Raw genomic sequence first — 15,158 nt, 5'->3', positions numbered from 1 at the left:
TATGCCTTCAGGAAAAATTAAAAATAAAATCTTACTATTTATGTTTTACATGTGCTTTAGGCAAAAAAGATGAAGTATAACTATGTAAAAAGATGACAAAACCAAATGTTTTACAAATGTAGACATGAGAAATATTTTTTAAAAAACATACTGGGGATTGAACTCAGGGCTTTCACGCTAAACTCCATCACCCGCACCAACCCCCTTTTAGTATTTAAATTTTGAAACAGTCTTGCTGCATCATTATGTTGCCTAGGCTGGGCTCAGACTTACTGTCCTCCTGCCTCAGCCTCCCAGAGTGGTGGGATTGTAGGTGTGCATCACCAAACCGCGCTCTATTTGATACTGTTAAATGATTAAAGTTGCTCGGACCAAGAGGGAAATGTTCCGTGTTCAGCAGTACTCAGTGCTTCTGCAGTGTGTGTCAGTTACACCTTTAACTACTAGTATTCTTCCTTATCACTCACCTTTGGGTTAAACCCTTACCTGCCTGTAGCATTTTAACCAGAAATGCTGTGGTTCTTAGCTGTGTTCTGCGCAGAGCTACTCTTCATACTGTTGGGTTATGTGGAGCCATTTGAAGTTGACATAAAATTGTGCTACTGGAGTTTTTAGTTCTGTTTCTTATATTCTCTGTCTTTTCCCTCAACTAGTTGTAATTTATAGTTGTCAGTAGAATTAATCTTTTTCTTACTCTCCTGCAAATAAAAACAAAAACAGACAAGACGGATCAGGAGTTGCCTGTCAGTAGTTTTGATACATACTTACTAAGGTGATTTGAGAGTAGTGATTACTCATTAGAACTACTTTATTTCCTGGCTCAAAGGTCCCATTTATATTTTTGTTATTGAAGAAAGACATGGGTTGCTAAATAACTGATACTTTTCAGCACACTTCAGCTATTTAAGATGAAAAGGTCTTGCTACTTTCTCTGGGCTTTTTGTCCCTTTTGCTTTTGCTTCAACAGAGAGGCGGAGACGCAGTGGTCAGAAGTGTGGGATGCTGCCACAGTTATCTAGTGCTCTGACTAAGCTGTTGATTTCTCTGTGCCTCACATTTTTCATCTGTAAATGAGATAATGTTGCTTCCTAGTTTTTAGAGAAGGTGCTCATTTATGAAGGGTAAATGAGTTAATATTTCTGACTAACTTACAACAGTGCCTGGCACATGGAAAGCACTCAGGAAATACTAGGTTTCTTACTATGGCCACATTACTGTTCACAGCGTTCAGATTTCAAGGTAGCTTCCTTCTCAGCTTGGTTTGGGCCTCACCTACACACTACCCCTCCCCTCCTAGTAAGGGTCCTCTTCACATTGTCAGCAGAATAGTGCTTACTTTCCGGCAGGAAGTAATTGGTTTTTCAGCAGTTTTCATGAACTAAAAAAGAGTGGTCAGCATGCTCTTTATCCATTGTATTAATTTGGCTTCAGGAAACAGGAACTGTCTAAGAATTAATCAAATAATCAGTTGTAGGGAGGTGGGAGGTAGGTGTGTCTCATTCAGAAGCTGAAGGATGGAGCTAGGCCTCCTAAGTAGCATGGAGAAGACAGGGGAAGACCTGGAGGAGCCCAGGGACTCTGCTCTCTCAGCTGCTGTGCACCTGCTTCCTACTGCACGCACAGCATGACTTCCTGTGCTTGTGTGGGAGGTGACTGCTTACAGCTCCTGAATGGTTTCACTCATCTCCAGGGACCAGTCCAGACAGACTCCACTTTGAGTCACCTCTGAATTCCCAAGGAGGAGAGCACCTAATTGGCATAATTAGGCTCAGGTGTTCGCTTTTCTGACTCGATGGAGTAGGGACGGAAGGATGGAAGCATCAAGAGCCTTCCTTTCTGCGCAGGCAGAGCTCAGAGCAGTCCTGGCCTCTTCCAGCAGCCCAGAGAGGTCACGTAGTTTGTGGGTCAGAGTGACTTCTTCCTGTTTTGGCTTCTTCACACTCCCCAGTCCTTCATACGGCTCTCAGTTCCAGAAATTTATATAGGGAAACCCACTTTCGGAGTGCAGAGAGCATATTCCAGATTTCTGTGCTGCCGCAGATGTCTTTCTCAGACAAAAACAAGCAGAAAATGTCACTTACAGGCCAGAATGGCCAGAAGTAAAATAATTTGGTGCTTAAAATACAGTGGTGTGCTGCATGATGCTGTTTCTTATCAGTGATGGACTGCATATCTGACAGTGGCCCCTGAGATAATGGAGCTGAAAAGGAAAAGGTAGCAAGATAAAGGGAAACTGCAGGAAAAAAAAATAAAGACCCCAGTAAAACCAAAGTGAGAGGAACGGGTTAGCAGAAACTTCCAGACCTTGGTAGGTCCTCTTCCCTGCTCGGAGAGATACTCATTAATAGAGAGTGATGTTCATAATGGATTGTCTGCTTACAAGCAAATCCAGGAGAAAGAAAAGCCACAAGTCAGGTAAACCACCATGGACCTATCTCAGACAAAAGTACTATCTTAATACAAGCCATGGGCAGGCCCTTCAGTAGAGATAAGGAGCAGCATCCTATCTGGGAGACAACACATGTGGTGTTGCTCCTGAAGACCTTCCCGTGAGGCTGATATGGAGATGGAAGACCTGATACTGATGAGCCCCACTCCTTGTTGGCTTACACTATAGTGTATTAATTTTTAACAAAAAAGTTTCAGAAGTTAAGCAAAATTTTCTAGTAGAAAAAGCTTAGAGAATAAGAATGTAAAGAGCAAGTCCTGGTACCACACACACGTGATGTCAGCACTCTAGGAGCTGAGGCAAGAGGGCCACAAGTCCCCACGCAGCCTTGGTATCTTAGCAACGTAATGAGATCTTGTCACAGGATAAAAAATACAAAGATTAGGGAATGTAGCTCAGTGGCCCTGAGGCCCTGGGTTCAATCCTCAGTACCCTGCAGCCCCCTCCCCCAAAAAAGTAAAATACTTTTGTATGGCTGCACAGTATATTTTTATTTTAAGGTAAATTTTATTTAAAAAGAGGCAAAAAAGTAAAAAAAATTAAAATTTATAAAGCAAAAAGTTATAACAAGCCAGAGTTAATTTATTTTTGAAGAAAGAAAAATATTTTTATGTTTAATGTAGTCTCAGTATAGTTATGTTTATAGTAGTGTACAATAATGTCGTAGGCCTTCATGCTCTCCACTCACCCAGAGACATTTCCTGTGCACTAAGCTCTGTAGAGGGTGTCTTAAATACTGTATTTTTCCTGTGCCTTTCCTATATTGAGGTAGGTGTAGATAGACAAATACCATGTACTACCAGTGTGTTACAGCCCTCAGTGCAGTAACATGCTATACAGGTTGTAGCCTAGAAACAGTAGATTTACCAGATAGCTGTAAGATGTTTTCACAGTGGTGCAATTGCCTAACATCACATTTCTCCGAAAATGGACCCATCGTTAAACACATGACTGTACTTATTATGGAAAGTCTACTTAGGCTGTGGTATTGAATTATGTTATGGCTCTTGGCTTTTGTTAAGAGAGAAGAAGCAGAGAAGGTAAAGCCACAGTCACAGTTTTGTATTTACAGTGGCATAGGGTATTGGGAATACAGAACAGTGTGAGTGAGTGTATGTTCTTTTTTAAAATATTGAGATAGGGCCGGGGATTTAGATCAGTGGTTCTGCCACCTTCCTCGCGCAAGTGCAAGGTCCTGAGTTTGATCCCTGGTACCAAAAAACAAAACAAAAACTAAACAAAAATACTGAGATACTACTTTCTGCAAGTATAGCCTGTAATTAAACAGTGTTTCCAGTCTTTATAGTCTAAGTGGGATTTTAGCAAACCGATTTAAAGAAAAATTACTTTGTAATTAAACTTTAACATATAAATACAGTAAATTTGCTGTATTTATTACCTTGGTCTGATAATGTTTAAGCTGAGGGCCTAATATTTAGTAAGCTGTGGTCTTTGGCTATTGGGTCTTTTACTAGAGAGAAATCTACAACTTTTTACAGTTGGTCCTGAGAGGAATAGCATAAAAGACTGTGGACAGATTAACACATGAGATGCATTATTTTGATTATGACAGATTAATCATTCTAAAATGTTTGCAACGTGAGTCAGTAATATCAGCTGTAAAGAACAATTTCATATTCTCAATTTACTGAGAAAGTCAGGGAGATGTTAGTTTGCATTCAGGGTATAAGTTATGTTTCTCAAAATTTTGTCAGTTTGTACAGGGATTTTTAAAAAAGGTATGTATTTGGTAGGTAAATTGATGATATTGACTTGAACATGCATTTTGAATTTTATAATATGTTAGGGGTTGAGTATTAATTTAGCATTATTTTACTGTAAAGATTGAATATTTATAATATATAAACATACAGCATAACTTAATCCTAATACATATAAAGTCTTCAAAGTTGAATCACTCAACCTCTATTAATGTGTTTGTCTTATAAAGTACTTGTCTATAAAGGATTCTTTATAAGGTACAAATTTGTTCTTTTCTGGAAGACCACCTGTTAGAGCATAGTACATATTTCTAACAACCATATTGGCCTCAAGCAAAGGTAACCCTGAGATAAAGGGAACCTTAATTTTTATTTAATTACCAGTATTTACTTCTCTTAGCACCAAATATTGTTGATTGATATCAACTTAGTAAGTGATTGGAAATTGGAATATTCATGAAGCACCTGACCACAGGATTGAGGTGTTTAGTTACCATTTTGGTTCTCTACCTTTGTCCATTTTAATGGGGTAGGGATAAAACATCTTCATCCATCCTTAATGTTTTACAGGTTATGGTAGAAATTACATTTTAATTAAAAATAAACTTGTCTGTCCATACCAGTCACATTCTACTGGCTGCTCTACCAAAACATACCCCAGTGACCTTTCTCAAACCTGCCCTTCGTTGTTCTGTGATGTCTTTGAGTAGTGACACTTTTTGAAATATGACTGTGTGCCATTGCTTTCTGGCACCCCTTAAAAGAGGTGTTTTTCTTAGTCTCATCCCAGACAGGAGGAGGATCTGGGGACACGCCTTTTATAATAGTTTTCCAGGTAAAGGTTAAGTACGTTAACCTTTGGACTCCACTGTGGAGGCCAGACAGAGGCTTTGGAGTCAGAGGTTGGAAAGCCTGCCTGGCCTAGGAAGTTGTTCAACCTCTAGTACCCACCCTCCTTCAGCAGACATGGGGATGAGAATAATGTCTACCACAAAGTTGATCCGAGGGTCCAGTGAGATCACCTTGGAAAGCTTTCTGGAGCACATGTTCAGGGCTCAAAAAATATTAGTGGTATTTTAAAGTAAAATAATCCTCTATTCTTTCTGCAAGTATCTGCTGGTCACTACATGTTAACTCTGCTAAGTACCAGGAAATCATAGATTAATAAGAGCACATGGCCGATTTTGTTTTCTCATGCTTTGTCTCATGTCAGTCTTGTCCTGCTGTCTTGCTGTCCTTTTGCTCTCTTGCTTTCATTTTCTGAATCATTTGGAAATACCACATTATGGCACTTCATCCCTAAATGCTTACAGTGCGTCTTCTAATATAGACATTCTTACCTATGACTAATGTCTGGATATACTGAGAAACTCATATCTTCAATATTTATTTAGTCCTTCCTCAAAATACCCTGATTTTGCCCAAGATATCTTTTATAGGTGCTTTTTAAAAATAAGATCTACTCAAATGATTCTTTGTTAAGTCTAAAACCTTAACATTTTAAAAAAATGATATGGTTTTCAGAGTCTAGGTCTAATTTTTCATAGACTGTCTCACTATTAATGGTTGTCTGATTGTTTCCCGTGGCTTTAGTCCATTCCTACATCCTTTTATTTTGTACAACTGGAAATGTTTGCGTTGACAGATGGAGCTTAAACGCTCACTGGTGTTCTGTCCTTCGTATTGCATCATCTGAGGGAGGCACACAGTGTCAGGGTGCCCCGCCTAGGTGGTGGGAACTGCCAGTTTTCTCTGTCCTTGAAATCATTCAGTATGACCTATGAGAGAAAATGAGAGCGAGAGAGTGTTTTGCAGGTACTCTGTGTTCCCAGTACTCCTACCCTTTGGATTTTAGTGTATGTCGATGGCCTTTACAGTGGAGATTATGAAACAGTGATTTTTCTAACTCTTTCATTTCATTTACATTTATTAGTTGGCATTCCTCTTTAAATAGGACTTCTTTCCCTTGTCTTTTACCTTTCTCCTTCTGCCCTGTAGTATCACCGTGGTCTCATAGATTGAGTTTTTCTAACTCAGTGTGTTAAAATTAATAGTAGTCAGTCTTTTTGACAGTTTGATTTTTCCCCCAAGTTTGGCTGAGGAGAGGCCCTTAAGCCATCAGCTATCCTTTCAACACGACCCCATTAAAGTTTCTGTGCCACTCGACACCTGCCATAGGCTCTCTTTTTACTTCTCTTATCCCAAGATTTGGAATCACCCAGTTCTCCAAGTGCCCTAATTTCTTGTTTGTTCCTTTGCTTGTTTTAATCAGGTGTTGGATTTTGAAAAGCATAGCTGCTTTTGGAATGTTACACCTTATGGGCCCTGTCAGTTGATAGAACTAGGATACATCTGTGCCTCTGTGTGTCATTCAGTGTATATATACACACACACACGCACACACACACACGTATAGCATTAGTAAATGAAAGTAAAAAGTACATTGGGAATCATGAGTTCATGTAGATATTTCCAGTCCAGCTTTAGCAGTGTAGAACTTGTATCTGCTTTTTAAAAATATTTATTTGTATTTTATCGCATAATTTACAGGGAATATCTTGGCTCTAATTGTATTGTGTTCACTATTTGCTGCATCCTAAGATATATAGGTATAAGATATATATATCTCAAAATTATAATCAGTGTTACTATCAATAAACAGATTAATAAAGATGGTTTATAAGTAAAATTTGATTCGTCTTTTTTGCCCTTAAATATATCAAAAAATATAGGAGTCTGAAGTTATTTGAAGTTTTTGTTATCAACTTGATATACAATTAGTTTCTCTTTTAGTGCACAATTAGTTTCTATAAACAAAAACTACCTTTATTTTACTTTTATGTAAGTAAAATTTTTAAATATGTAAGACTTTTTTATGGTTCAAAAAGCTTAAACTATATATTAAAAAACTATATTCCAAGGTCTTGAACCCTTTTTCTTACTAACTTTTATAGCTACTTCCTATCAGCAAAATGTTTTCATCCATTTGTTTTTTGTTTTCTAGAAACAAGCTGATCTGATATTTTATGTGAATTCTCTTCTTATCCTTTCAAGAAGTACTTATATACACTGTTTTATCCTTTTCGCTTAAGAAGTTATTTCTAGAGAACATTTTTCTTGGTCCAAGAGAGACTGTTCATTGTACATCTCAGTAGTGTTCACCGTGGCTGTAGTAAAGTGTGTTCAGAGCAGTCTCCTGTTGGTAGACATCTGGGATGCCGCATTGAATTACTTTGTGCTCTTTCTTAATGTTTAGGGAAATACATATTTTGAATAGATGCCTAGAAGTGAGATAGTTGAATGAAGAGCAAATGCAGGTGTGATATTGTTAGCTATTAACAAATTCTTCTCAGTGAGTGTACCATTTTGCATTCCCTGCAGCAGTATATGTTTGTCTCCTCAATAGCCTCAACAAGAATTTCTTGTCAGTTTTTGTCACTTTTTTTTTCAATCTGGTAGTAAGAATTGGGATCTCATGGCAGCTTTTATTTTTTCTCTTTTATGAGTAGAATTGAGCATTTTTGTTCATGTTTTCAAGGGCTATTTATAGATTTTTCTGAACTGTTTGTTCAGAGTTTTTATGTCATAATAAATCATTAGGGACCATTTACTAGCAGTCAGTTCTTTCTATCCTAAAATAGTCATTGTTATCTGGCTTTTTTGGTGCTACATTCTTATGATCCTTATCTTTATTGGGTGAATTGCATTTATAATTGCTTTTAAAAACTTATATTTGAATGAATATTATACACTAGCTTTTCAAAATAAGGATTTAAAGTTGCTTTGTTCATAAAAAGTACAGAATGGTGCCCAAATCAATTGTATTCATTATAAGATCAGTTTTATTCATTTTTTTAGATCTGTAATTAAAGGCACAGTACTTAAACCTAAAAATTATGCCGTTGTTTTAGTAAGAATTGTAAAATACAGTATTTTGTAGAAATAATCAGGGCACGGGTAGTATGTTTGGGAGGTTTCTTTGGTAATGATGTCGTGAAATATTAACTTGGATTACTTTTTTCATGTAACTATCAGTTACTAATCTACCACCATAGTACATTTGTATTTTAAAATTAGAGTGAAATTAGCCATGTAGGAGTTAGCTTGAAGTGCAGAGGAACAGATGAGAGCCTTTAATTTACAGAAATAATCATGGTAGAGTTTTAGGTTTATACTCATTTTAATGGTGAAGAAGCAAACCATGTTGTACAGAACATACTAATGGATGATGTCATCCCTTAGTGGAGTAGGAAGTGTGAGGGTATTTAAAGATCATATGGATATTTACATAAAGTTGCAGAAGTCATAAAATACTGTATATGTAATCGTCATAGTATCTGTAGGTTAGTGGTTCTGGTGTGCGGGAGAAAACTTAAATATTCATTATTTTGGTTAGCCATATTTAAAAGACAAACCAGCAGTGGAAATTTTGCCTATGCTTCATTAGAACAGATTCATCCCAACAGAGATAGAGGAATCCCTGACTGAATAATGCTATGTCTGAAGAGAGATATTTCTCACTTTCTTCTGGGAGTTTTGTTTCTACCCTCATTTGGATTGGCTTCTAGGCAACCGTAAGAAGAAAGGGTACGGAGTGCACCGAATGTGCCCTTCTCAGGATGAGCTGCAGTGGGTCTGTTGGCATTCTATTGGCACCTGCAGATTCATTTTATCTGAAAACAGTAACAGAGTCTGTGTACGAGAAAATGTACTGGGTGAACATTGATCCAGGTTTCTTTTTTTCTGTTACTATTGACTTGTACTTATTTCTGTTTTGAAACAGAACTATTTTACCGAAACCAGAACAAATTGGAGAATACTTTGCAATGTAAAAATTTAGTTTTTCGTATTCATTTTATATCTTTTCAAAATACTGCCTTAAGATATTTTTTAAAACTACCAATAATTGAGTTGTCTTGTAATTATATAGGACTATTTTTGTGTAAAACTGTAACAGTTACTTTTGCATAAAGCAAAGTTCTTATTACCTTCTTAGTTCTTTTTCTGCCAGAACAAATTAAAAGATAGAAGAAACAGATGAGGACTAGAAAATGACCAGCTCAATGTTAATAGGCAGATTCTAGAGAGCCGAAGTGCCAGCGAGCAGAAAGCGGGTGAAACATGACCTCTGCTTTTCCAAGAGAGTTGGAATAAATTTCACAAAAGAAACCTTTGACCACCTGTCTACACCTATTTACTCTTACCTTATAAACAGCTTGTTTATTAGGTTTCCTAGGTCATAATAGATGCAAAGCAATAAGTGAGAGGAAGGGTGAGGTGGGAGGAGGATTAAAAAAAGCATGCAGTCAGCAGTGATGGGTGATGTTGTCAGAAAAGCCGGCCCCAGGAATAGCTCTGAAGAAGTCCAGTGGGGATGTTTCTGGACAGGTGAAAATTCACACTTCAGTAACTCACCCATTAGCGTTCTGTCTCTGGACGTGTTCAACTCTTAATTCTATCTATAGAACGGGCTCAGTATTGCTTCAATCAGCAGTCATTGTTTGGGTTATATAGCTGAGATCCTGCATTGGAAAACATTTAGCACAGTATCAGGTGCAAGAAGGCAGTCACTGGTTGAATCTTGCAGGGGTATGAATCTCAGTAGTTAAGCTCTGCACACTGTACTTACCCTTTTTTGTTGTATTTGGTCTCAGATGTCAAGCTCACACTCGTTTCTCTGTGGTCTACAAATCCAGAAAGCTCTGAAAGCTGGGCATGTTCGTCACTAACTCTTGTCCACAATCTGATCCAAATTGATGAGACTATATAACTTTTTCCTCCTTAGTGTATATGTGATATTTTGGTGTTCCACTGAAAAATGTAAAGATGTTTAATGGTGGGGTGCTGTCCCAAATCTGCCAGAGGATTTCCCTATGTCTTCATACTATGTTTCTGAAATCTGAAAATTCCGCATTCTAAGGTATATCCAGCTCTTAAGAGTTTGGGATGGATTATGGACCTTTGTTATTTAACATACGTTTGGATCGATAGGAGGAATTCGTGTGATCTTACTTAAGAGAAAATACTGTGGATACTGAATGTTCGATCATCTTAGAAATGTTGACTGAGCTAATAACAAACGCAAATCATCGTGTTCTCTTTCTCCCCTTCACAGCAAAATGAAAAGGAGAACTTGTTGAAGGAAAGAGATCATATTTTGTCAACTTTGGGTGAGACAAAACAGAACCTGACGGGACTTTGCCAGAAAGTCTGTGAAGAAGCGGCTCTGAGTCAAGAACAAATACAGATTCTCGCCAAGTACTCGGCCTCAGATTGTCCACTTTCATTTTTAATTTCTGACAAGGGAAAAAGTACTTCTGATGGTGAACTTCTGTTGCGATCAATTTTTAGTTTGTCTGATTGGCCTCCGGCCGCGCCGCCTCCTGGTGGGAGAGGAGTCTGTGAGGCAAGCTACGCGGCCACTGGGGCCGGGGCTGGGGCCGGGGCCGGGGCCGGGACCGGGACTGGGACCGGGGGACTGGGACTGGGACTGGGACTGGGACTGGGGCTGGGACTGGGACTGGGGCTGGGGCGCGCGAGGCTCCACCGACGCGCACAGCTGCCTGCACGCCGGGGCCTGGGGAGCAGTGTCGCCCGAGTGGTGGAATCTCAGATTTCTGTCGGCAGATGACCGATAAATGTACTACTGATGAGTAAACTTGCTTTCTCCTCCTTCAGCCCCTTGAATTTCCTACTGACGTTTTGGCCAAGCCCAATACAGTCTTGTTTTAAAATCTTGTCCTCCCCTCATAGCTTTTCATTCAGGGATCTCTCTTTAAGTCAACTCTGATTCCCACAAAAGACTCAGAACTGATTTGTCTCCTGGGTTTTGAAACACCACACATGAAAATGTAGTAAGCCCTTAAAACATGAGTTTTAAAAAATAACTATTAGTAAAAGCTTCCAAGGATTCAAAAAAACTATGAGAATGAAAGCTGCAGCATATCAAACCCAGTTTAGCAGCTGAAACATCTGCAGATAGTTCCTCCTAAGGAAGTGGGCTGCAGAAGCTTAATACTCAGACCTCTTGCAGTAAGTATACCTGTTTAAGAAGCAGCACTTTCAGGTCTACTGAGAAATAGGGTGTCAACAGTGGGAAATGGAGCTGCAGTGTGCAAAAGAGATCACCTTACCTGAATCCTAGAGCTCTGCTCTTCTGCTCCTACTAAAACCAGGTATGGATTGGACTTCGCTGTGATTCCTAAGCTACACTGGGAGGACTTAGTGCACAAGCAGGTGGTTGGCCTGAAGTGGTGGAGGCTTTTTCTCCTCCCCAGTACTGACTAGAATTTCTGGCTGCATAAACGTAGATAAATGTCACCCCCCCCCCCCGCCCCCCATCAGTCTCTGTCACATCTGAGCCCATCATGAACTTTGTTTCCTTACATTCTTGTCTCTTGGAAGAAGTCACCTGATTTGAGATGCAGTGCTGAGTGAATGACCTGGCAGCACTGTCCTTGGCCCCCTGCAATCCAGTACAGCAGCTGAACACACAAGGCTTTTTACTTTACACCATGGGTCACCAGGGCCAGAAAAGCAGACACTGATGTCAAAGCAAATCGCCCGCATTCACCAGGAGCACAGTTCATTTTTTTTTACCATTTTTAAAGTCTTGTGGTATACTTGTAAACACCATTATTGTAGAAAAAATGTACTACTATGACTGTGCAGGTTTGTGAGAAAAGATGAAACTTGATCTTGTACCACTTAGGAACCATATTTTAATCCCTTTTTGTTTTCCATATTTAGTGTGGTATAAAGGCACATAAATCAGTTTGACGTGGGCATTTAAAAAATCATTCTTTGTATTTATTTGATCCTGTTATAAAATGTATTTATAATTTAAGCACCTGCCCTGTAACATTTTGTAATAATTCTTAGCCAATCTGGAATTACAGACTTGAGATTAAGATGAAAACTGTAGACCTCAACAATTCAAACCAACAAACAAAAACATACATATAGGTTCAGCATCCCTCATCAGGAAGTCTGAAATGCTTCAAAATCTGAAACTTTCGAGCTCTGACATGATGCCCCAAGTGGAAAAATCCCACACCTGATGTCAGGTGACAAATTGCAGTCAGAACACACAAACTATTGGCTGTGTGTGTAAGAAACCTAGATAATTTCATGTTTAGGCTTGGGATTAATCCCCAAGATATCTCATTATCTATATAGCAGATATTCAGAAATCTGAAAAAACCCTGAAACTTCTAGTCTCGTGCATTTTAGATAAGGGATACTTAACCTGTGTTCACAGAAACATTTACAGAACCCAGTTTCTGAGGGTACAAAGGGGTAGTTTGTAGTATTTGGAATAGGAAGTACTTCATTTCATTAAGTCAGACACCTGAAGAGATAAGTTCTCTAAACTGCTGAGTCCCCTGAAGGGCCTGGGTACAAATGAGTCAGAAACAAGTAGACCTTTGCCTTGAGAGTGTATGGGGACCAGTCTCTTTGTTAAACATTACTCTTTTTTCATCAGGGTGTGGGGCAGCATGGAAATGGTTAGTGGTAATACATTTTTTCAGTGTTTGTATGTTATATTTTATTGATTTAATCAGGAGAGAAAATTGGAATTATTTTCTAAAGGCTTCCAGAAGTACTTTTGATTTGTCAGGAAGAATGCTCATTCTGTGAGAATGTATCCCATACTACAAAATAATTATATGTGTATATCTCCCCCATGTAGCTGTTTCCTTGATATTTGTAATTTTAAATTTCAGCTTCACAATATAAAATAATATAAGGACTTTTCTGGTTTACAAAATGTAAAATTTTATCCAAACCAATGGAATCATTGATTTCCTACCTCAGTGTACACTCAACTGTTAGTCATCAGTTTGTGTGCAAATGTCAAGTAATTTTTTGCTTTAATTGAAACTGTAAATATTTGCTTTGAAAAGTTTCTATTTTATGCTAAAACCTAGTTGTCTCCACAGTTTAAATATAATTTTTAAAGCACCTATTTTGTATTTCTCTCTACCTGTAAACAGTTTAGCATTAAGGGTTGTTTTAATGGTATGTGATAATTGGCCACATGTACTATTTCTTAAAATTTAGCATTATTTTTAATAGCCAGTGTGTAATACAAGCATAACTACACTACCTCATACCTACATGATTTTCAACTTGTAATATAGATGGACAAAAAAGATTTTATCTTTGTCTTTTGGCCATAAGGTGGGGAAGTTTTCTATATATTGCATAGCATTACACATTTATGCCTATTTTAACATTAACTTCTAAAGTTTTTTCTAAGATAATTTGTTTCAAGGCAATATTTTTTGTTTTTGAGGCTGCCAGAAGACAAATGAGAGGATTATGTGTATACAGTGTATGCCTTTTCCTTCATGCAGAATTTGGAATTGTTTTCAGTTTGTATATTGCCTTTGTACATGATCATTGTTCCTTGTTTTATGAACTGGCCTCTCAGTGCTTGATCAAGATTTTTAAAAAGGTGTTATGTAAAATAACATTACCATAAAATTTTCTCCTTATTTGAATAGTATAGCTATAGAAATTTATTAAATTGTTATATTTAAAACAAATGTGAATATAATAATGGTTCTCCATCTGTAAGTTTTGTAATAATTTACTATAGCTTAATGCTTAACCAGTTTTAAATGAGGAATTAAATGTAGTTGATGCAATAGATGATACAGATTGCATGTGGACACTCAGCCACATTAACAGTTTGGAAAAAAGAAAAGGCAAATGTTATAATGAATTCTCAGGTGAACTTTTTTCAGTTATGGAACATCTATTTTGAATTTGTAAATATTTTAAGTGTTTTATTAAGGCATGTAATAATCTTATTTGAAACCTGTTGGGTAGAATAAAAATTTAAAGCCGTAATGGTAAAAGATGGCATACTGATTGTAAAATAAACAGCGTTATTGATTTTTTTTGTATCTTTCATAATATAATTTTCTAACAATACAATAAAACCACTAAACTTGTATATCCATGTCTTATTAGAACCATGTTTCATTAAAAGTACACTTTTATGGTATTTAATTTACATGTTCTTCCTAATGTGCTTACTATAAATACTAGATGTTAATAAATTGACAATAAAATTCTCTAAAATTGTTTCTAATTGAATAGAGTTGTACATTCCATTTCCATTTTCTCACCTCTCATGTGAATTTATTAATTTTAGTCTTTTAATTAGTAATCAGAAGTCAGTAAGACTGGCAATGATAGAAGAAAATACTTCATTAAAAAATATTATGCCTGAAAAAAAATAAGCTCAGCATACAAGTGTTTTAGGAAGTACAGACTTCTTTTAGCTTGTAGCTAATTTAGCTTATTTTGGTTTGTGGATTAGGAGCTTTCAAAGGGTCTTGTCAGTCACTGACTTCTTGGTTGTTTTTTTTGAGGCAGTTTCTTGCTATGCGGTTTAGGCTGGCCTTAAACTCAGTGGGTAGCATATGGTGTCCTCAAATTTGTGACAGTGCTGGGAGTACAGGAGTGCACCCCATGCCCAGTAATCACTGAGCTTTGAAATCTTACCTGCTTAGTTAGCTGTCATGTTACATTCAATTTCTAGCATGGCCTGTGTCACCAAACTGAGCAGCTGCTCAGTGTTCCTAGCCTTGTAAGTGCATGGTCTTCTGGTCTACTAATAGTGATTCTCAGCTGGGGAGATTTTGCTATGGAATATGGCATTGGTGGACAGAAACCAGGGATGTTGCCAAACCTTGTACCACAGGCAGCATTCATAGCAATCATCCACTTGAGGTATGAGTCTTGCTGATGTTGAGAAAATTAGCCTAAGGATGGAATCTGGATGACATGTAAGAAAGCATTGAGTTGAGTGAGGCACTGTGATTACTACCAGAGCTTAAGGGAGAAGAAATATCAAACATGGGATGTCATCAAGACTTCAGTCTTGGAGAGCAGGTTGCCATAGGGAGAGGAGACTGGAGACCTCTCAGTACAAATAAACCTAGGTTCCTGGACTGGGAGGGAGGAGGAGCCCA

At 37.8% G+C, this 15,158-nt stretch overlaps 1 protein-coding gene and 1 long non-coding RNA gene across 5 annotated transcripts in view; one reads left to right on the top strand and one right to left on the bottom strand.

The window, feature by feature from the left end:
• The window catches only part of Bach1 (BTB domain and CNC homolog 1), a 45,535-nt gene extending 31,258 nt beyond the window's left edge, over positions 1-14,277 (top strand). The window contains exons 4-5 of one of the 3 annotated variants that reach the window (XM_087213311.1): positions 10,286-10,568; positions 10,643-14,277. In XM_087213311.1, coding sequence (XP_087069437.1) covers positions 10,286-10,568; positions 10,643-10,827 — 468 coding nt within the window. In that variant the 3' untranslated portion in view covers positions 10,828-14,277. Of the gene's footprint in view, positions 1-10,285 lie in introns of all 3 variants that reach the window. The other 2 variants (XM_087213312.1, XM_087213307.1) reach the window with 2 other exon arrangements.
• LOC147830353 (uncharacterized) lies at positions 391-10,034 on the bottom strand. 2 transcript variants are annotated; one of them, XR_015452058.1, is made up of 3 exons: positions 9,800-10,034; positions 9,586-9,692; positions 391-698 (listed from the first exon to the last, which is right to left on the bottom strand). It is a non-coding gene; the product is annotated as an uncharacterized LOC147830353 (long non-coding RNA). The 2 variants fall into 2 exon arrangements; XR_015452056.1 differs by lacking the exon at positions 391-698 and adding an exon at positions 3,026-5,948.
• Positions 14,278-15,158: the final 881 nt, after the last annotated feature.

The sequence above is a fragment of the Heterocephalus glaber genome, unplaced genomic scaffold (assembly GCF_053883595.1).
Source record: "Heterocephalus glaber isolate CG9 unplaced genomic scaffold, H.glaber_assembly_v1.0 deba00000122, whole genome shotgun sequence".
Classification (NCBI taxonomy): Eukaryota; Metazoa; Chordata; class Mammalia; order Rodentia; family Bathyergidae; genus Heterocephalus; species Heterocephalus glaber.
The sequence above is the reverse complement of the archived record's forward strand: the minus strand, read 5'-3'. Positions and strand labels throughout refer to the sequence as shown.